At 29.6% G+C, this 22140-nt stretch overlaps 1 protein-coding gene and 1 pseudogene across 2 annotated transcripts in view; both read left to right on the forward strand.

The window, feature by feature from the left end:
- Positions 1–2970: 2970 nt before the first annotated feature.
- The window catches only part of LOC149893772 (LIM zinc-binding domain-containing Nebulette-like), a 320034-nt gene continuing 300864 nt past the window's right edge, over positions 2971–22140 (forward strand). Inside the window, exons 1-5 of one of the 2 annotated variants that reach the window (XM_090076449.1) lie at positions 2971–3208; positions 3655–4170; positions 5087–5113; positions 5357–5377; positions 5957–6050. In XM_090076449.1, coding sequence (XP_089932575.1) covers positions 3960–4170; positions 5087–5113; positions 5357–5377; positions 5957–6006 — 309 coding nt within the window. In that variant the 5' untranslated portion in view covers positions 2971–3208; positions 3655–3959 and the 3' untranslated portion in view covers positions 6007–6050. Of the gene's footprint in view, positions 3209–3654; positions 4171–5086; positions 5114–5356; positions 5378–5956; positions 6051–22140 lie in introns of those variants that run through there. The other variant, XM_090076448.1, reaches the window with a different exon arrangement.
- Positions 9975–16434, forward strand: LOC149893773 (uncharacterized; annotated as a pseudogene).

Genomic DNA, 22140 nt, shown 5'->3' on the forward strand with positions numbered 1-22140 from the left:
AAATATTTTTAATAATTATATTACTTGATATATTTTTATATTTTTTCATATTACGTCACACACTCGTTGCTAATCTTTAACTAAAAAAGTTTAATTACGACGTCGTTGTCAATAAAAATATTACTAGTTAATAAACATTATTAATAAATGTTAAATGAATATTCTTAGTTAATAAAGATTGTTAGTTAATAAATATTATTAATAAATGTTAAATGAATATTAGTTAATATATTTATATACTTTACGTTAATTTTTTTATGTTACTTGTTCTAAATGTTTAAATAAAGTATTAAGAAGTTGAACATATGAACATTCTCTCATATCGATCATTTTTATCGCGAACGTTGCGAGCGCGAATCTATATTGTCTAATTCCTTTATTTCATTTCTATTTACAATAAAACCACTCATAAGCTGTGGATCATCGAGCTTAAACAGATTTGTTTGCAGCTTAAAGTTGAGTTGAAGGCAAATTAGAGGAAGTAAGAATCGTAGAATTTTAATTAACAAAATTTTTGGTTTTTCCGTTCTGACTTTTATTACTATTGCATTTTTACCATACGTCCAAAATTTTGTATTGTGGTTATAATGTAATGGTTATAGTGAAGCTATCACTGGTCAGATGTAATCTTTATACTTTAAACACTTTTTTAAATTATTATCATTTTATTTGAGAATAAGTCAAAGGAAGAGGGAAATGCATTTTCGTATTTACAACAAATGACTTTAAAACATTTTGTAGAGCTTTCTATGAAATGATGTAAGTCAGAAAGAAGACACAACATTCGGAACTTCTTTCTCATTAAAAATTTAGTTTAAACTGACTTAAAAGAGATATCTACTTAGCTTCTACATTTTTTTGCAGTCGCTACATGATAAACGAGGCGTTCCCAGTTTTTACTTTGTCTTAAAAGAGTAGTTTAAGATAAATAATGCAACATAAGTTTGATGTCCGTTGAAAATAACCTGAGAAAACTTGACATGAAAAGCAATAGCCGCTTGCCCCCTCTTTACACGGAATTTACATTTACATATTGGTAAATCCAAAAATTATTTTAAAACGTCCTGAAAACCATTTTGTGTGAAAACTACAAGAATACAAAAACGATTTTTTTCTACCTTTCTCGTTTGAAGCCTTTAGACGAGAGCGCCGCAAAAATGATTTCCTATGTAACAAAGGTGCAGATAATTTAAACGTTTTTGAATCAAAAACTATAAAAAATGAGAGCTCCAAACAAAATGAATGAGCGAAAAAATGACGAGTGTAAAATATTTTACTAAAGAACTTGTAATCCAATAGTAACCATCTTCATCCTTCATCATCTGTTTCGTCCTAAATGTCCAAATTTTAGGGAACTTTTTTTCGAAGCATTTTGATATTATTTCAAAAGTTTTTAAAGAAAGGCTCCAAGAAGGACGTAAATAATCAAGCATCATCAAAGTTATTGATTGTTGTCTTAAAAAAGAAAAACTTTCGATCCGCGGCAGCTTTCTTATTAAAATAACTTATGAGTTTGTGAAAAATTATAACAGTGAATAGGAATAGCCTAAGGAAGCCAAAATTTGATTTACAATTACCCTATGTTAACTATATGCCTTTGATAAATCCTGCATTTTCCTTCTAATGTAAATAAAGCACAGTAACATAAGTTCTAAAAAAAAAGCCTATCCAAGTATTGCCAATCCACTGAATCGCTTTTGAGGCATAGTAAAAAAGATAGAGGGAGGCAAGGCCTCCCAGGGCCCCTTCCCTTCCTCCTGTTTGCGTGGCCCTGATACGTTATTAAAGTTTCAGGTTCTTATGCAAAATGACTTTTTAAATAGACTAAGACTCTGTTAAGAATGGTGGATTTAGGATGACGTCATTTTATTCATCTAAAAGATTTTGAAGTTACTTCAAATAACTTATAAAAACTTGTTCCCTAAAACTCTATCAAAAGCAAATTCATTTTATTTAAGAAATTTTATTCTAAAAAGGATCTTTTAAACTTTAATTAACTATTAAAAAAAGAATTTAAGATTTTAAAGTTGAAATACGAGTTAACTTTAAAAAGGTTTAATAGTTGCTCATCGCAACTGCTCTTTCTTACTCAGGGGTAACATGGTTTCTTTAATGTAAGTGTACAAATGATGAGTAAAATATTTTACTTGATTATTTAATTGCTTCCTATAAGTTTCCTTTCTGAAAACTTTTTTTTTTTTTTTTTTTTAAAGCGGGTATCACAAATTTGTTGTTACATCATCTGTGACGTCATCACAAATTATATGAATGCAAGTTTTTAAGTAACACTTAAAAACGATGAAATATTTTTTTTTATTTTGAATCACACCAGCTGGATAGTTATATGATCTTATATTTCAAATTTAAGGCTTGGATGCATGGCCGCCGAGAGAGAGGGGTGGGGGGTGGGGGGTGGGAGGAGTAGACGGAGAAGATTCCCGGGGCCCCGTGTGTGTACAAATAATTTTTTAAAATAATTTTTATAAGATTTAATTAGTTTTCACTTTTAAAAGGTTTAATTAATTTTCGTTTTTAGTTTTCAATGACCAGAGCACGCTTCTAATGGTCCTGGGTATATAAATAATCATAATGAGGGCCCCTTAAGAAAACTTCCCCAGGGCCCAAAATTTCTCTCGGCAGCTATGCTTGCATGTTATTAATTACTTTTAGTTACGTATTTTAGATATTATTGAGATTTTAAGACTTTAGAGAAGATTCTTTTTTTTTTTTTTAATTAATGATACTAATAATATTAATGATTTTAATTATTGCATAATGATTAACGATATTTAATGATAGTTAATGATATTTAATAATGATTAATGATATTAATTTAGTTTCTGATATTAAAAAAACATTAAAAAAATTTTAGTTAAACTTTGATTAAAATACTTTTCACAATTTTTCTATTTTTTCGTTTCTTTTTCTCCTTTAACGAATTTAGAAGCTGAAGCATTATAAAATCAAAGAGGTAAAGAACGAGAACAAAGAATTTCGTGCATATTGCTGCAAAATCCCCATAAGAGTGGGTACCAATTGGTTTGGCCATTTTGAAAGCAATCACATGACCGCATGAACTTTAGGAGTAATCGCTACCCAAAATAAAAACAGTCAATTTGGTTAGTGCAGTGCAAGATCTATTCAGACTCTTTGCGTTCTCTCCTTGAACAAAATCAACTATCTTGATCTATCTATATCACAGGACAAGGTACAATTTGCAAGCTAATAATATATTCGAACTTTTTAGTTCCAATATTTTGATTTAGTGCATTTTTTGCATGCAGGTATTTTGCTCAAAATAAACATCAAGTTTAGAAAATCCAATTGGTTTAGTAGCATAGTTCATTAAAACGATTCATTCTAAACATGTCTTTCAAGTTACTTTTAATTTGGTGTTAGAAAGAAATTTTATTTTTTTATCATTTATTAAAATCTTTTTTCTAAGCAATTAACATTTTCTACTTGTTCCTTTTAAATGGCAATCTCATATAATTATTCTATTACACAAATTTCATGTTCAAGAAATTACAAATAATTTTAGATACTACGACACCAATTATTAATTTTTACTTGTTACATTCAATTTCCTTCCCTCTTATATTTGCTTCTTGTCATATTTGTTACAAGAAAAAGTTTGTAAATTTTTCGTTTTAGTTATCATAGTGCACCCGTGAATTTAAAGGAAAACTGTTTGGATTTAAAGAGCAAATATATTGTTAGGAAGAATTAAAGCCTTTTCAAAAACTTGGTTATTTTAACAATAGCAATTTGGTGATTTGGCTGAGGATTACAAAGGATTAATCTTTGCTCATCATATAAAGGAACTTACGGGAACTGAACCATTATTTTAAAATTCACATTTTATTTCAAGTTAAATTTAACGCAGGGAGTTTGTATTTAAAAGACTGTACATTGACTTTCATCATTTATTCAACATCTTTCAAGTAAAGCTTACAAAAATGAGTGCAAAGTGCCACAGATGTAACAAAACAGTTTACCCTATTGAAAAATTGAATTGTTTAGACAAAATATGGCACAAAGGTTGCTTTACGTGCGAAGTGTGCCACATGACTTTGAGTATGGAAACTTACCAAGATTATAAAAAATTACCTTATTGTAAGACGCATTATCCTTTAATAAAGTTTACTGCTGTTGCTGATACCCCTGTAGGTAAGTTTTTTGACACAAACACACACAAATACCCATTTAATTGGTTTATTACTAACTATTTTCAAACCATAATTACATCAAGTTATTAGTTTTTATCTATTTGAAAACGTTTGTTTTATGAACTTAACTAGAAAATGTGTTTGCAAATTTTAATATTACTTTGATATGCTTCAAGTGGCTATTTGTTGTGAAAAATAATCAAATATCTCATTTAAGCCACTGCATTTCCTTCTTTGATCTAAGAAGAAAGAGAAGAGCATAGATGAATATTTTTTACCATTAAAATTTCATAGCTTTTAATGTTTAAGTAGACTAAATGTAGGCTTAATAAACTCTATTGTCTTTGGGGTTTTTTATTAAACCAAAAAACATATAAAAGGTTTTCAGTTGTTGATTGTTTTCTGACACTATAGGCAACAGTGACAGTAGTTGTAGCATTTTTTTTCTGGTAGAATGAAAAATTTAAAACAGAAGTAATTATATAAGTAACTATTGATCTGTTAACGAAAGAAGTTTTAAAGTTCATGCATATTGGGTGAAAATTCTGTGTTAATATTATATTGCCAATGTGTAAAAAAAACACGGTATTGCCAATCTGGCATTACAATATATTTGGACAAGTATGTTGTTCAGATAAAGATTATGTTATTAAGTATGTTGATTAGATTAAGATTGAATTTGATAAGTTTTTTATGCAAATTTTTAATGAAAATTGCAAACTTTTTTATTTAGATTTTTAGATCTTATTTAAAGTCTTTCAATTCCCCTTTGCTCTGATATTTTTTTAGCTTTAATATTATTTATAATTCCTCTAATACATTTAATATTATTGATAAATCCTCTAATACATTTAATATTATTGATATAAAACCTGTATTACATTTTATGCTCATAACTGCTTTTTGTTTTTTTTTAGTTCCTGATGCAAAGCGTATCAAACTTGGTGAATGAATTTATTTCTTAAATATTTTATTCATTTATTATATAGCAATTTCATTCAAAGTTATTTAATCCTTAATCATTTGAGTAAAAGCCTCATTCAGTTTCTTATTTACTCAGTTTTTATTCATACTTAAACAATTATTTAGTTCTCCTCTCATTTGATTCTTTTAGATAATTTATTTTCCAATTATGCATTGTTTATGCTCATTATTAACCATTATGATTTTTCTGTTCTTTATTCCAGATGCAGAACAATATAAACACGGTAAGCAAGTTAATGTCAAAGTATATTTTGAATAAAATTTTTTTCAGTTGTGATAAACTATGTAAAATTAAAAAGAAGTTGACAAAATTTTATAAAAGTTTTAACACCACCTTTTAAGACCTGTTAAAACTTCATGCAAAACTCAAAAGATTAGAAATAGTTGTGATATTGTTACCTTTTCTGGCATGAAATCTAAGTCATGAAGTCTAGAGGAGTTGTAATAGGTTTTATTGGATATCAAATCTTAAAATTTAGGAAAGTTTTGGTACAATGTTAGATGCTATCTTTTAAAAAATAGAGTAGCCACTTCAAAACATTTTCTCCATTAGGACATCTAAAGATTTTATAGAAACAAGACCATTGTAAAAGGTTTTTGTTGGTTTTATAAGAAATGTAATAACATTCTAAAAATCATGCTAAATTTTTTTTTAAATATTTTTCTTTTGTAAGTTATTTTACCAACTCATTATTTTTGTATTTGAAATTTATATTTGAGTTTTATCATTCTAGGTAATTTTCAATTATTTTTTTATGCAGTTTTTATGACAATCTTGATTAAAAAAATTTTTTTTTTACAAGTTTCTCATTTAACATCAGCAATAATCTGCCATCATAATATATTCTCTTGAAATTATGAAAGATCACTGAAAATGCCATTGGGATATAACCTGGTTTACAGCCATTAGCAATACAGAATCAAGCTCGATGCTTCTCCAAAGATATGGAGATCAATGTTTATGTATCAAAATAGTTATTGCAGTATGTTAGTACCTAAAATTTAAAGTTTTTGCTAATAGTTAGAGACTGTAATTCCGTTATACATGTTCAATCCATGTATTAGCAGTAACTTGAATATATAAAAATAATATTGATAAGTTACATTTCAACCTTGACATATATATTCTAATCCAGTTATTTATATCCCACTTGTTATATTTCTGTATTGGCAGTAGCTTGAATATGCATTATTCCCATTGTTAAGTTATATTTCAACCTTGACAATGTAAATTTTAATCATATAATTTTTTAATGTTGACTTTATAAAGAGACAAAGCAACATTTAAAACTCACTTTATGTGGTGATAGCTCTTTAGAGTACACTTTAGCTAGTTTAGTACAACAATAGTACAGTTTTGTACAACAATAAAAAGTACAGTTTAGTACAACAATATCAGTATCATTTCTTTCTTGGTCCCAAGATTAAACTTGAACTTACTAAATTTTCAGATATTTTTATTGAATATTATTGTACATAAAATGTTTTAAAACTTACAATAATCTTTTGACACATTAGGTTTAATGGGTAAAACTTCAGTTGTTTTACTAACTATTAAGCAAAGTATTGTTGATTTCCAAGAAACTGATAATAATTTACATGGTACTGACCCTAACAAATCACTAGCAACTTCTTTGAATCATGAAAGTTTGATATATATTCTTACATTTATAACATTTGTTTAAGATTTTTTGATTTCACTATTTTTTACTTTTTACAAATTTTTACAATTTTTTTTTACCTACAAATTGTTCTAAAATATGAAATATTTTATTAATAATTTATGAAAGTTGTGTAATTAATTTATTAGTTTCAAAATATTTCAAAACAGTTTTCAATGTTACATAAGTCAAATAAACTTGAAAATTTACCTTGGATTCTGGCAACTAAAATAGTTGTGCTAGAAATCAATGCCATTTAACTGTAATTATTCCTTGCATAATTATTACCAATCAAACAAACAAAATACAATGCTAATTTTTCTTCAATTATTTTCTGTTTTTATAAATATTTTACTGCTTTTATGTACACCAACACAAGAATCTTCAATTTTCTATATGCTAGTGTAAATTAATGTCCAAGACAAATTTTCTGCCGACATAAAATATGTCCGAAATATTTTTCCGCCAACTTACTTTAACATAATTTTATGTCTGAAATATTATCTGCCGACATAAAATATGCAAGAAATATTTTTCTGCCAACTTACTTTGACATAACTTTATGTCTGAGATATTATCTGCCGACATAAAATATGTCAGAAACATTTTTCTGTCCACTTTGACATAATTTTATGTCTGAGACATTTTCTGCCGACATAAATTATGTCAGAAACATTTTTCTGTCCACATATTTTGACATAACTTTATATCTGAAATATTTTCTGCCGACATAAATTATGTCAGAAACATTTTTCTGTCCACATATTTTGACATAATTTTATATCTGAGACATTTTCTGCCGATATAAATTATGTCAGAAATATTCTCTATCCTCATATTTTGACATAATTTCATGTCTGAGACATTTGCTGTTTCTTATTTTAGAAGAAAAAATCTTACAACTTTATAGCTCATTTCAGATTAATTTGACGAGTAAAACAAAAGTTTCGATTTCCCCTTATTAGAATGTAATAACTTAGTCTCAAACTAAGTTTTTATTACTGAGTGTGGTTTTTATATGGCGTCCTGTACCACATTAGAAATTATGTTAAGTAGAAAGAAAAGTATAACTTTTAAAGGGTCGAACCATTTACAGCATAAATTCGACGATCTAATCGTCTGCAGCATAATAAAAATAGAAAATAACTCTTTGTCAGAATATTTAATTCCGTTCCAGGATAGGTCTAATAATTTATGGTCGAAGCAAACCTTATTAAAAATTTAGTTTTTCACCACCGCTGTAGAAGATTTCAAAACTCCAAAAAATATAATTTGTTAACTCTCTGCAATATTTTATGTAATACTTTACAACTTATACTTCATCAACATCTCGACAGAGCTAATACAGCAGTGGCCAAAAATTAAAGACCACTCTTTCTTTTTTCAAAATTTATTTTTAACCTTAGTATTATTTTATTTTGGAAAAAGGTATCAAAAAAAGAAAAACATTTTTAGAAAGAATTTTTATTGTATTTTATATTTATTATAAAAGAATTTATAATTTTTTTAAAAAGTTTTTCAAAAAGTTGTTCTTTACCAAGCTTTTGATCAAGCCATGACCATAAATTCTCTATTGGATTCAAGTCTGGACTATTGGCAGGCCATGGAAGCACTTGAATTTTATTAGAATTGAACCAATCGCTAACAACATGCGCTTTATGACACGACGCATTATCTTGCTGGAAAATAAATCCATCTTGCAACTGCCATAAATCAATGCTAGGAATAAGCGAGTTTTCCAAAATTTCGATGTACCTTTCTTTGTTGAGTCTACCATCGAATAAATGAAAAACGCCAACTCCATAGGCACTCATACAGGCCCAAATGCCTATTGAACCACTGCCTTGTTTTGTTCGTTTCAAAATGCATGATTCATCGAACCGTTCGCTTGGAAGTCTACGCAACATTACGCGACCTTTTCTGTTGTCTACCTCAACGTTCATTTCATCACTAAAGACCACACGGCTCCACTGATCTGTTGACCAATTTTTATGTAGTTTGCACCACTCTTTCCTGGCAAATTTTTGTTTTTTATTTAAGCGTGGTTTTTTTGCAGCAGCACGCCATAAATAATTTAAATTGTGGAGGACCCTTCGCACAGTTCTAGGGCTTGCTTTCAGACCATTTGACAGTGTCCATTTCGTAGACAAGTCTGTAGATGATGCTCGTCTGTTTTCTTTCATTAATCTCACTAATGAGCGAACATCACGGTCATTTGAAATTTTATTGCGTCCAGTCCTATGACGATCATTAATTGACTGGGTCTCTTTGTATCGTTGAATTATGTTAGTAATGCAAGAGTGAGACCTTCCGAGCTTTTCTGCTATTTGTCTGATGCTATAGCCTTCTTCTTTTAATACAAGAGCCGCGTATCTGTCTTTTTCTTCGATCTTTGCACGCATTTTTGCAATATTTTTATATCCTTATTGCAATTCAAAAAATAAATGTTTATTTGATATCGAAACTCAGGTTTCCACATTTTATTTTATAGCCAACGTAGTAAGCAATTAAGACAGTTAAAAAAAAATAATGGATTATTATTTTTAATAAGTGCAAATTAAAGATTTGAAAGTGGTCGTCAAATTTTGTCCAACTTATTTAAAGAAGATTTATAAGTACTCATCAGTTTTTTAATAAGTTAAACGCTATTTAATTAAAATTAGATTAAAAAAATTATACCACTTTAATCCGTATGTTTTAATTAACAAGATATTAAAAAAAAATATTTAATATGTCAATTAGAATCTTCTTAATTTTAATTGAAAGATTAAGAAACCAACTAAAAAATGAGTGGTCTTTAACTTTTGGCCACTGCTGTATAAGCTGTAGATAAATTGTAGGGTAATAGACCTGTATATAAATTTTAGGTTAATGAACTAAAGATAAAGTTTAAGTTTTAAAGTTAGACATAAATGGTCTCGATTTGTTAATAAAGAAGTAGTAATTGATTAAAAATGGTGTAAATAGGTGTTAGCGTTAGAGAAGTTTACTTTTATTTTTTTAGAATTTTCGATCTATTCTAATTTTATAGAGTGGTTTTTTAAATAAGGTTGCAGTAATTTTATTGTTATTGAGGTGTTGATAAGTTTTAAGTTATCAACATGAATATGTTTTTAAAAGAAATGACAAGTTGAAAATGTTAATACGCAAATAATGGTAAATGGTGCAACTCAACATCTATGTTCCTATCTCAGTTCAATCAAACAAAGAAAAAATAAAAAGTTATTCAACACAAAATTGAAAAAGTCGATCCCAAACCGTTCACGCTGCTGTTCATCTCAAATAATTATGACTTAACAAAGCTTATAATTAAAACATTAAAACTTGTAAATTTTCTACATCTATATAACGCTAAAACATATCTTTCTCTTAAAGCAAATAATTTATAAACAACTTTTTAACACCAGAATTTATATTTAAGCCTCCTGTTATCCTCATTTTCTGTATACACCTTCGTACTATTTTTGTAGAGCTTGCATGGAAATTTGAATAAAAGGAAAATTCACTTTTTTGCTGTTGGGGTTAATATAAAAAATGTCAGAGAATTTCAAGTGAAAAAAACTGAATTTAGTGAATTTTTTAGCGAATTTTAACAAAGTGGCGGGTCATTTTCTCCAAAGGACATCATGAGGGTTAATTCAATAACTTACAATTCATCTTCACCACTTCAACTTTAACTAATTCACAACTTCTATAACTTATAAAACTATTATTACTAAGATATAACCTTAAAGTTTCAGTTAAAGAAGAGAAACTAAATACTCAAATAAAAATCCAGATCAAGAAGGACAATTCAAGGATTAATACAGTTCATAAAATCTTTTATAAATAATTTTATTGGTTAGGTTGTTTAAGTATTGGGAAAAATTTACTTAATTGTTACTAAAGTAATGTTTACTAATATTACTAAATAACTCTATAATAATTACTAAAGTAAGTCTGATTAATTTTAATCACTTTCTAAATAATGCAATATTAGATACATTTTAGTGTGTCTACTTAAGTATTACAAAAAGTTAACAAAACTTTCAAGTAAAAATTCCATTCATCTATAGTTAATGATAATCTTTCTTCATTCTCAAACCTTTCTGACATATCATAAACCTTTTTTTTTTTAATCTTTTCAAACACTTCAATTATAATAAAGCTTTTCCCCTATTTAAAAAATATTGAAGTAATAGATTACGTTGAACTAGAGTTTTTTGGAACTTGAATAGCCTAATCAATACTTTTTGACAGTTAATAAATAGGAACAAGATCAACAGCAACTGTACAAGCAAAATTAAGTTCAGAAAAATCTTTCTCGGAAAAACTGTCAACAACTAAAAGTTGTCTTGAAATAAGAGTTGAAGAAGAGCTTAAAATTGACGTGACAATAAAGTATGTCGAGAAACATCATAAATTGTTAACTTTTTCTAAATGATTAAGTAATTTTGTTGTTGCTTATTTTGCCTTAAAGTTGAATATTAACAATATTTTCATTCTTTCTTGAAACTAATACACGTTTCCAAATTCTAATAACTTTTTTTGTCTGATATTCTTCAGGAAAATGCAAATACGAAATCCCATTTAAAAATTTACGGATTGTAACACCTAAGCCGTATTTCAAGAATAATTTTCCTTGGGTAATACCTCCATCAGGTCAAGATAACTTAGATTGGAGAGAAAAAAGTCCTGAATGTAAAATATCAATAGAAAAACCTATTAAAGAGTTTGCAATAGAATATCTTGAAAGAAATTTTGACAGTCAAAACCAAGTACTTTCTTTTCATCCCTTGTTTGAAGAAATAGTGCAGAACGAAGAAATAGACGCCAAATACATTTCTCAATTGTTTACTCAGTTGTTTGAAAAAGAGCTTAAAAATGGTGTTCGTGCAGCTTTGGCCAATTATAACTTAACTCTCCATGCAAGTTTGTTAAAATATAAGCCCAAAGAAGACATTAACAAAAATAGAGCTGTAATATTTTACTCGAAAATAAATCTGATCTTTATTGTTCGTGTTGCTTCTTCAGCCTTAAGCATCGAACAAGAATCTGAAAACTGCTCAACTGATGTCAAATGCTTTGTCTCAATCAATAAACCAATAATAGAAAATGAAACCTTAACTGTATTGGGAGTAGTAGCTTGTCCTTCAGTTGAACGAGAGAAATTAAAAGAAACACTAGCTCTCCAGTTCTCATGCAACTTTAATTTGTTTGATATTTTATTTATATGCAAAGACGAACTTAAATCATATAGCACATTATACAAATGGTGGCGCAATAAGTTTTTAAAATACTGTTCAAAGAAAACTGTCAAAACAAATAATGAAACAAGTAATGAAATACTTTTTAAGCAACTTATCGGTTTAACTATGCTGATTGTTGCTAAATGGGAAGAAAACTGTCCCACACTTGAATCAAATACTAATAAACAAATTATAACAATGATTCTTAACCGTGAACAAGTTGTTGCAATAGAAGACAATAGCCTTAAAAAAGTAATCACAGGAGGATTTGGCTCTGGAAAGTCTATAGTTGGAAAAGAGATTATTAAAAGACTCTATAAGAAAGCAATGAACCCCACTACATTGTATTATATTTGCTGCGATCACTTTTCGTAATTTGAATGTGAGATGAGAAAATTTGTTGATAGTTTAAAAAAAACAAATAGTTATGTTACTATTGTTTGCGATAACTTATTCCAGTTATGGCAGGATATGTGTAAGAAGCAAGAAATATCAACTTTCAGAAACATTTCTCTACCAGAATTACTGGAATATTACAGTAACACTACAGTAAATGGGAGTAATACAATAAATTTTGTACTTGATGAACTCTCTGGTGAATATGTCAAAGAAGAAGATGCAAATCAGTTAAAGAAGTTATTTTCATTTAGTTTAAAGAACTCTTTAGTGGTAATTATACCTAAAAGCATTGAGAAAGATCGATTTATAACCACAGATGGTCAAAAGCAGCAAATGAGAAGTATGTGTTTCGATGAAGAAAACTTAGGTATAAAGAACATTACTCTTAAAAGCTCTATGAGAGTTACAACACATGTTTGCTCACTAATTCAGTCTGCCCAAAACACCATTATGAAGTCAAGCACTGTTTGCTATCATGACTATAATAGGTTAGATCAGAATAAACTACAGAATGAAAGAGATGAATCAATTGGTAGTTTTCAAGACAACAGTAGCATGTTAAGTACTGTTTTGTATCAACAAAAAACGAGTAGTAAGGAAGAAATATCGAAAATGAGTAAACTATTAGAAAACAGTGGTTTTAATGTCACACAAATCCAATTGGAACAAAGTTACCCATCCGGAAATGCACTGAAAAATAATGATTTAAAAAGTGATAATTATGAAAGTTTACATCAAGCAGCATCTGGAAAACGACTAAATGATAGTTATTCAACAAGTTATTATGATGAGGATGTAGATCAAGCGGTAAAGTTATCAATGAATCAAAATGTTTTTGAATCAAAAAATTATATGGAAACTCACTGTAAGTTTAAACCTGGTGTTGCTGGACACTCAATTAAAGGTGACAAACCTAAAATGATATACCTTCCTTTTCTGAACTGGGCAGAAGAAAGATCAGCTAAGATTTTATCAGTTGTATTAAATGAGATATGTTTGGAAAAAGATAAGGGTACTGTTGTTATATGTAACGATATGGAAGAAGTCAAGTTGGTTGCTTATGCAATAGATATCATTGAAAGTTATAATCCAATAGTTTATGTACCGCATTTACAGATAAAAATACCAGCAATTGATGATAAAATGAAAGTGGCAAAAGAACGAGAAGAAAGTAAACGAAATGTGCTTGTAATAGACAGCAGAGGCATGTGCGGAATAGAATCAGAAGTTGTTATTGTCTTTGTAAAACCAGAGGAGTATTATCTCAGACATGTAATTGTAGATATTTGTGCAAGAAGTAATTCATATTTAATATTGCTGATTTTACCTGCAAAAAGTACAGCACCCCAAAATGGCGTTACTGTTGAAGATGTGCTAAGTAATTGGTCAGAAGAGTTCATTCAAAAGATCAACGTTAAAGTCAGAAATGATCAAGAAGAGCTATGCAAACTAAAAACAAAAGAAGTTGTGAGTATTAATAATCAATGTGAAGAGTTTATAGCCCTTGGAGCTGAAAAGAATTTTGAGGAATATGTCATTGTAGATGTTTGTGCAAGAAGTAATTCATATTTAACATTGCTAATTTTACCTGCAGAAAGTACAGCATCCCAAAATAATGAAGCTGTTGAAGATGTGCAAAGTAATTGGTCTAAAGGCTTAGTTCGAAAGATCCACGTTGAAGTTACTAATGATCAAAAAGAGCTATGCAAACTAAAAACAGAAGAAGTTGTGAATATTAATGATCCATCTGAAGAGTTTACAGCTCTTGGAGCTGAAAAGAATTTCGAGGAATATGTCATTGTAAATGATTGTGCAAGAAATAATTCAGATTTAACATTTCTAATTGAAGTTACTAATAATCAAGAAGAGCTATGCAAACTAAAAACAGAACAGGTTGTGAGTATTAATGATCAAAGTAATGAGTTTAAAACCCTTGGAGCTGAAAAGATTTTCGAGAATTATATAAAGGACAAGTCCTTTAAAATTTATGAAGAAAATAAATCAAAGTAAGTGAATTTATTTTTATGCAATGGAAATTACACCCTTAAAAATAATATTTTGAGGCCAGTTTTTCTCATTTAAGAATGTTAATTCTTTCACAAAAACTGTTTTTATTCATTTTGAAATAAAAAATTTTTAAACTGCTGAGATGAATAAAAGATGACGTGCGTCATGCTGGATATATGAGTTGGTTATTAATATGTCTTCGGTTTTTCAAAAGTGTAAAGCTAGATGCTGGAATACGTAATAAACATTAACACGTGGTAAGTCAATGCACAAAAAATCAATTAAAATAAGCAGTCTCAAAATGTGGTAATAACAGCTACATTAGAAAATTGAATGACACTCTATTTCAATATCAAAGCTCAATGTTCAAAAATGTCAACTTTAAAAAAAATAAATAATCTTGTCCAAACCACAGGTAACTCTAATTGAATGAACAGAAGAAACCCTCTTGGGGATGATTCTACACTTTTTACTGATAACCTAGGTACAAAAATTAAAATCTGGGATTTGCGTTCGAGAGAGAAAATTAACTTATATTGGAATATTTGGAGCAAGATTTACTCCATAACTTCTTAAAAGATGATAATTTAATGTTTTTAAGTCATAACATAATTTGGGAGATTTTTTATCACAACTTGGTATTTAATTTATATCAGCTTTAACCAAAAAATCTAACTGTAGAAAACAATGAAATGAATTAAAACTTTTCCCTTGAGTTTGAATAACCTTACCTGTAAATGTTTCCATGCTCATGAGCTAGTTAATACACTAGATTGTCAAGCCGTTTCATGCACTTTCAAGAGGCTATATATTCTAGGCTCTTGATGATTGCTAATTCATTCTGTTCAAAATGCCGAACAAAGCAAGAAATCATGAGGAATATAGAAAAGCTCTGTGCTTCCATTGTCTCAAAATAGTAACATGCATTCATCATTGACATACTCAAGGAGAGAGCCCAACACACCATCCTGATGTCAATAGATTTTGATGATGTGTGTGTCTCATCAGGCATTTGTAATACATGCCACACCATTCTCTTTATATCAGCAAGGGGAAAAGTCAATCTAACACCCCTATATGACTTTGTTGTGAATATTTCTTTTTGTTCAACTGACAAGGCAGATCAACTCAACACCTTTTTTATAACTTTTTGATTATATTCTTATTAAGAAAACAGCGTTATTTATACTAAATCTGACATAATTGGCAGCTGTCCATAACTAAAAATACAGTAATAATTACTAACTTGATACCATATATTATTTACTGTAATAAAACTAGACGTCATCACGTGGTTAAATGAATGTTTATGACACACTCCCCCATTTTGTATAGAGAATATCTACAAATTCTCATCAAAATGGTTATCAAGGGCTGTTATTTTTATAAGTTCCTCAGCCTTTGATTTCGTCTTTCGTGAAGGTCATAATTTCAGTGGTTTTGTTTGCTCTTGTGGTGCGTTTTCGCTAGGTTTAGAATCCTTTAGGTATTCTTAAATCTCAGTAGGACCTTTGGAACAAATTTCCGACAGATAGAGCATCTGAATTGGCCTTTCCACTATTTGATTATTTTCCGTACTTAATTTGGCACCGCGAATTATACTCTCTTCTCCGCAAGTTTCGTTACCACACCAATTTTCCACTCATCTCTATTCTTTTCTTCTTCTTTAAGCAAGAAAATCTTTCACACTGCTATGTCCTTTTAATTATAGTCTTTGTGCTGGTAATTTTCTCGTAATGATCTTAAGTACTCGTTCGTCCACCTTTTCCACGTTATGTTCTTGCATTTTGTGATTTATTTCATTGCTCGTGTAGTTGTTTTGTTGTTAAATTCTTCATCACCGCCATCTTTTGGATTTTCAAAAGGGATAGTAATACCTTTCCGATGTAAAATCTTGATTGGTGTTAATAGGGTAGGGTGGGGTAATCTGGGTCTTATTCATATTTATATGTTACATTGATAATGGCTTTAGGTATAAAGTTGTAATTTTTACCACTTTGTTATAGCATATTAGGCTTATTAATTTTAAAATATAACCTAGCTATGCTGTTAGAAACAGCACTTATTTAGCTAAAATGCTAGATACATCAACAAAGTCATTTTTTTCTCCGTTTTTAAAGTTAGGAGAAAATATATTCAAATAAGGCATAAGCGTATGAAAAATGGTTACTTTGAAAGTTAAATTACTTTACTTTAAGGATAGTATACCTTTAAGACGCTAACGCACATGGTTTGTTTAAAATTTGAAATACAATCAGGTGGGGTAAAGTGGGCCTATGTATGTATAACATTATGACATGTAATTATATTATCGAAGTTGTTGTTAGTAACATTATAAACCTATTAGTTTCATCAGACCTAACTATTTTTGTATTAATAGTTCTTTAGTACTATTAAACTCTTGTGTTTGAAGTTTATATCTTTGAAGTTTATATTAAGAAACGTGTGTTTATTTGTATGAATGAGTACGTTCTCCTAAGTCAAATAAGGTCAAATAAAATATTATATAAGACCTATTTTTGGAGTTAAAATATTTTTTTTGTGATATGTTATGATTTATGCTAATATTTCACAAAAAATTTAACAGATTTTCATAAATATTACTTCAGAAAGTATTTAAAAACCAAATTAAAAAAAAAATGTACAAAAAAAACTATTCCCTCTACTGAAGTATCAAAAAAATACCCAAAACGATTTAAGAAGTGCCTAAAATAGCACGAATGTTACCATAAAAGTGCAGTGATCAAAAAAATAGTTATATTTTTATAAAACACTTTGTTAAAACATTATTTCTGTTTTAAATCATCATTTTTTTACTTTTATTTGTCCAAGTTTTTAATTTCTATTGTTGTGCTGTGTATGTATGCACTTTCTTTTTCAATAAAAATATGTTAAGACTACTTTTTAAAATAAAACCTTGTATATATACTATAAAAAAAGTGCGTGCAAATAGAATGTATGTCAGGTTTTTCATAAGCAGCAGCATTCTAAACCAGAACTACCAATATTTTATGCAGACCCACATTACCACAATGTTTTACGTAGACCCACGTTATGTGGGTCTATATAGGCATCTTCAAATAAAGGCTCCCCAGACATATTGGTAGTATTTTAAGTAATAGTTTTTTGTTAAATTTGTTTAGAAGGATGTCCAATCACGATTTTAAGACATCTTTTGTCAGAAAGCCGATACCAAAACATTGTTTTTTTTAACTCAAAGTCAGAAATAGGCAAAAATAGGCTCAGATTACCCCACCCTACCCTACCGGAAGTTTTTTGTCCCAAAGAAAACTTTAAATCACAGATTTGTCGATATTTGTTTGGCTAAAGTTTTTAATCACACCAAGTGGATCAAAAACTTTACATAAACTTTCTAAAATTCCTCTTTCGGTTGTGATATTTGTATGGCGAGTCGGTCTACGATCCATTATTAAAGTGTCCTCATTTTTGTCCCACAGCAAACCAAGGGTTTTTGAATAACGTTGATTTTGTTCATTGATTGTAACTTCATGATAGTTCTCTTCTGAATCATTAGTTTCCAATACAGAAAAGTTTGAATGGCATTTATGAAGCTGGAATCCTACCTTTTCGAGCAAATGAATTGCTGTTTGTTTCAAAAAACATGTATGCCCTTGTTGACTAACTGATTTTCATTCTTTTTATGCTGATGTTTTTCATATGTCAATAAATGTTGCTTGATTACTCCCCCAAAATAAAGGAACTAGATGCACAGCCAAACGGGATTTGAATGAATCTTAGAGTTATTACTTCTTTACTTTTCAAGTCTGATATCGAATAGAAATGGAAAAAATCACGATCTTTGGTATCAACTCTTATTTGTAGATAGGCTTGTTTAAGGGTTTTTAACAAACAGGTTGCAACCTGTTTTGCAAAATAACATTGAGTAGTAAGAGTTGTAATGGAGGACCAATATTGTAAACAGTCGTTAAGTAAGGGTGATCCGTACTCTTTAGCTGACGCATCAAAAACAATCCTTAGCTTGGTTGTTTCGGAATTCTCTTTTATCACTGCTCGATGAGGCATGTAGAATATTCTCTTACCAGTTGATTTGTTTGGTGCATACTCAATTCTCCCATCCTTGAGTTTTTCTTGAATGATGCCACTATATTTTATAAGATCATTTGGTTTCGTTTCCAGTTTTCTTAGTACGCTATGCAACCTCGAGATACTCCCATCTGAATAAGATGTTACTTTTGAACTTTTCTCTTTCCATGGTAATCCAGTATAATAAAAACTAGTGGAGTCTGGTTGTAGCTGTTCTTTATATTCTTCATACACTTCACTTTGACTTCTTTTGCTTAGATCTTCCAGACCAAAAACATCCAAGCTGTATAGTTCTTTGTAGCAGTCGTTGGTTGACTTTGTAAAATATAAACAGTCCGAATTGCTTTGTCCTGGTATCATAACCGTCCACCCAAATATGGTTCCTTCCACAATAGCTTCTCCGTCATTTCCAATCCTGAAACATTTCAACTTTATTCTTGAAATATCACCAGCACCAATTATAAGATGGATTTTATGATCATCGTAGTCATCTTTATTGTGAAAATGCAATCCGTCTAAGTGTTTGTATTTCTTTTTTCGGACGGATATCCTCGGATTTTGTAGCACTGTAAGCACTTTCCGTTTTAACTTGTAAACTTTAATATTAAAGCTGTAGCGTCCATTTATTGAATGTAGAGTGGTGTAGAACAACGGAAGGTTTTGATTTAATGATCCAGTCATTGACTCAATGTTTTTCGATTCCCAATTATTTGGCTCTAACTTTTAGTAGTTAATTAGCGTAGATGAAGCATAAGAACTACCAGCTCCCGTATCCAAGAGTGCTCTCACCTTGTATTTGCCAACATTCACAACAACTGTTGGATGAATAATTTGTCCTTCGTGTCCGGCCATAAGGATACCCTATTTAGATTCGTCTCTATTAACCCCAGTGCATATAGATGAATGATGCCTTCCTTGACAATGGTAGCAAGAACGTTTGCTACGACAGTTGGATACTGCGTGGTTTGTTGACATGCAGTTGAAGCAGCGATGGTTTTCTTTAAGATACTGTTTCCTTTGCTGTGTTGAATAACGTGTCGTACATTCGTGACTGCGATGAATCGAACTGCAGTAGACACAGGCAATATTTTTAATTTCGTTATGTTGGAAGTGTTTTCGATGTTTGTGCTCCCAATTATTGTGAGGTTTTTTATTTTCTTTTTTGATAATATGACTTAGTCGTCCAATAGATGATTCCGGGTTTCGTAATGTATATTCACGTAGAGCTTCAATTAGCTGTTCAAAACCCCACTCCTGCCATTTTGGATCTGTTCGAGTAATATCAGCTTTAACAGGGCCAAGTTTGTCGAGATATTTGCATACCAGTATTTCTGCTGTTTCCAAATCATTTAAATTTTTCAATGAGTTTATGCTTACATTTAATTTTTTGTAAAAATGATGTATTTGATCTACGTCGGTATTTTTTATGTATGGAAGATCCATGATATCTTGACCGTGCTGGCGTATAATTTCAGAAGTGATTCCATACTTTTGATTTAGAATCGTTTTCACTTTTTCAAATCCATTTGCATTTAAAAGGAGTCCAGCAGTTTCCTCTTTTGGCATGCTTGATAATAGTTCAAGTAGGTATGATTATTTAGTTACTGGAGGATAGCTTGTGTTGTCAATTTCTCTGCTGAATTGTTCCCATAACCGTACCCAATCTAGAATAGTCCCATCAAATTTTGAAATTTGTAGTCTGAGGGTTTTTGCTTTAAAATTATTTGCGTGTGCACTATGAGTGCTTTAAGTTGGTTCTTGTTTTCGTTCATTTAGTTCTTCTTTTACATAAGCATTATCTTTGTGCATCTTCTTTTTCGTAATTTCTCTTTCTATACGTTGTTCTTCCAGTGAGTTCAGAAGTTCGCTTTGTTGCGTTTTATTTTATGAGCATATTTGAGGCTATTTGTAAAGTATAAATTGAAGGCAAACTTTTTGTGGGGGCAGTTTTTTAGGAGAAGAGAAAATAAAGAATTGAAACGTTGAGTTCGCTGCGAGAAAAATACAGTTCCTTAATGTACAGTGGTGTGGATTCATGCTACTACTGAAAAACTCTTAGAACATTGTTTTTAGCTTTTTATCACATTGCAAAGTTTTTGATTGTTGAGAAACTTTATCAAGTGGATTCTTTTCATGCAATTTTTTCCTGGCAATTCTGATTATTAGACAGTCACATACAGCGGATGTCCTTGGTTGAGGTTATTGAACAATCAACTTGCAGTTAAAAAGAGTGGGAAGTGGACTTATGAATAATTTTCTGGTTCATTTTCTACAAATGAACTCAACATGCAATCCAAAAGCCTAGTGGATTACTTTTATCCTCAAAGTTCAGGTTGATATTAAGGAGTTTAGAAGCTCTGTTAATAATAAAGACTGTAAGCTCACGATCACTCTTCTTCATACACAGGAAACAAACAGATTTTCTACATGATATTTAGCATGGTTAGGCATTTTCGTTGATTAACTTGACATTATGACAACAAAAAAGTAAGGACCACACAATTTCCCGTAAAAATTAGGTCCATACAAATTATTTACTTTTAATTTTTCTGCCTTTATTTATTAGAAATGAAAATATTTTTATTACTTAATTTACCTATCAGCTGATATTATTATCATTCATTTTCAGAAATTTTATAAAAGATACTTAAGATACAGTGAAGATACAGGAAAGTTAATGTTATAGTGACTCAAAAAGTAAAAAGTATATCTCTTTAGTAAAAAATGTGTAAAATAAAGCAACAAGTTGTAATAAATGTTTGAAAAATCTGGCAAATGAGGCTAATAATTGATGCCGGTTTTTGAAAATTAGTAGTCAAAAAAAAAATAATTTTAATATCTCTTGAAGAAGTAATTAAAAGATTTTGAAACATTTTTTGAGTCACTTGGATGGTGTCAGCTAACATCTCACCAAAGGGTTTGTCTGGAAAATAGAAGTTGAGGCTAACCTTTCACTCTGGCAAAATGTGATGTATTATTGAAATGAAAATTATTCGTACATATCAAGGACATTCTTAAACAAAACAAAATAAGAAAGTATCATATAAAGCAGTTATTCTTTTTATTTTGGCATTTTTTTATTCTTTTCATTTTTTTTATTCTTTTTATTTGGCATTTGGGTAGTAGTTTCTTCTTTAATATAGAATAAATTTTGAATGAAATTTACTTTCTCGGATGCCAATCATAGATTTTAGTTTTTGCATTAACGTTATCAATACAGAGTAGAATAACCCCCTCCCCCCATCCCCTCCAAGAGGTTTCATATGTTTATTTAATTAGGTTTATATGTGATCTGGACTAGCGGTGAAAATATTAAAACATAACCGAGAAGAAATAGTGAAAAAGACTAGTTTTTGTTCTAAATTTTTCCTTGTTTTATACTTCAATTTTACAATATTTTTGATTACCGTGTTACTAATATGCGTATGTTCATAAGTTGCCTCGGTGTAACTGTTGAAAATGTGTTAAATAAATGGTCAGCAGACATTCTTCTGAAGGTCCATTTTACAGTTAATAAGTATTAGAGAAAGACTTACGCATGCGATTAAACGAAGTTGTTTCAGTTTAATAAAGAATGAGGAGAATTTATATCCCAAAAGTTGATTCAACTGATTGTAGTTTTTGTAA

This window comes from Hydra viridissima, unplaced genomic scaffold (assembly GCF_058129835.1).
Source record: "Hydra viridissima isolate aposymbiotic clone 2 unplaced genomic scaffold, HvirCarnegie_v1 scaffold_1, whole genome shotgun sequence".
NCBI classification, from domain to species: Eukaryota; Metazoa; Cnidaria; class Hydrozoa; order Anthoathecata; family Hydridae; genus Hydra; species Hydra viridissima.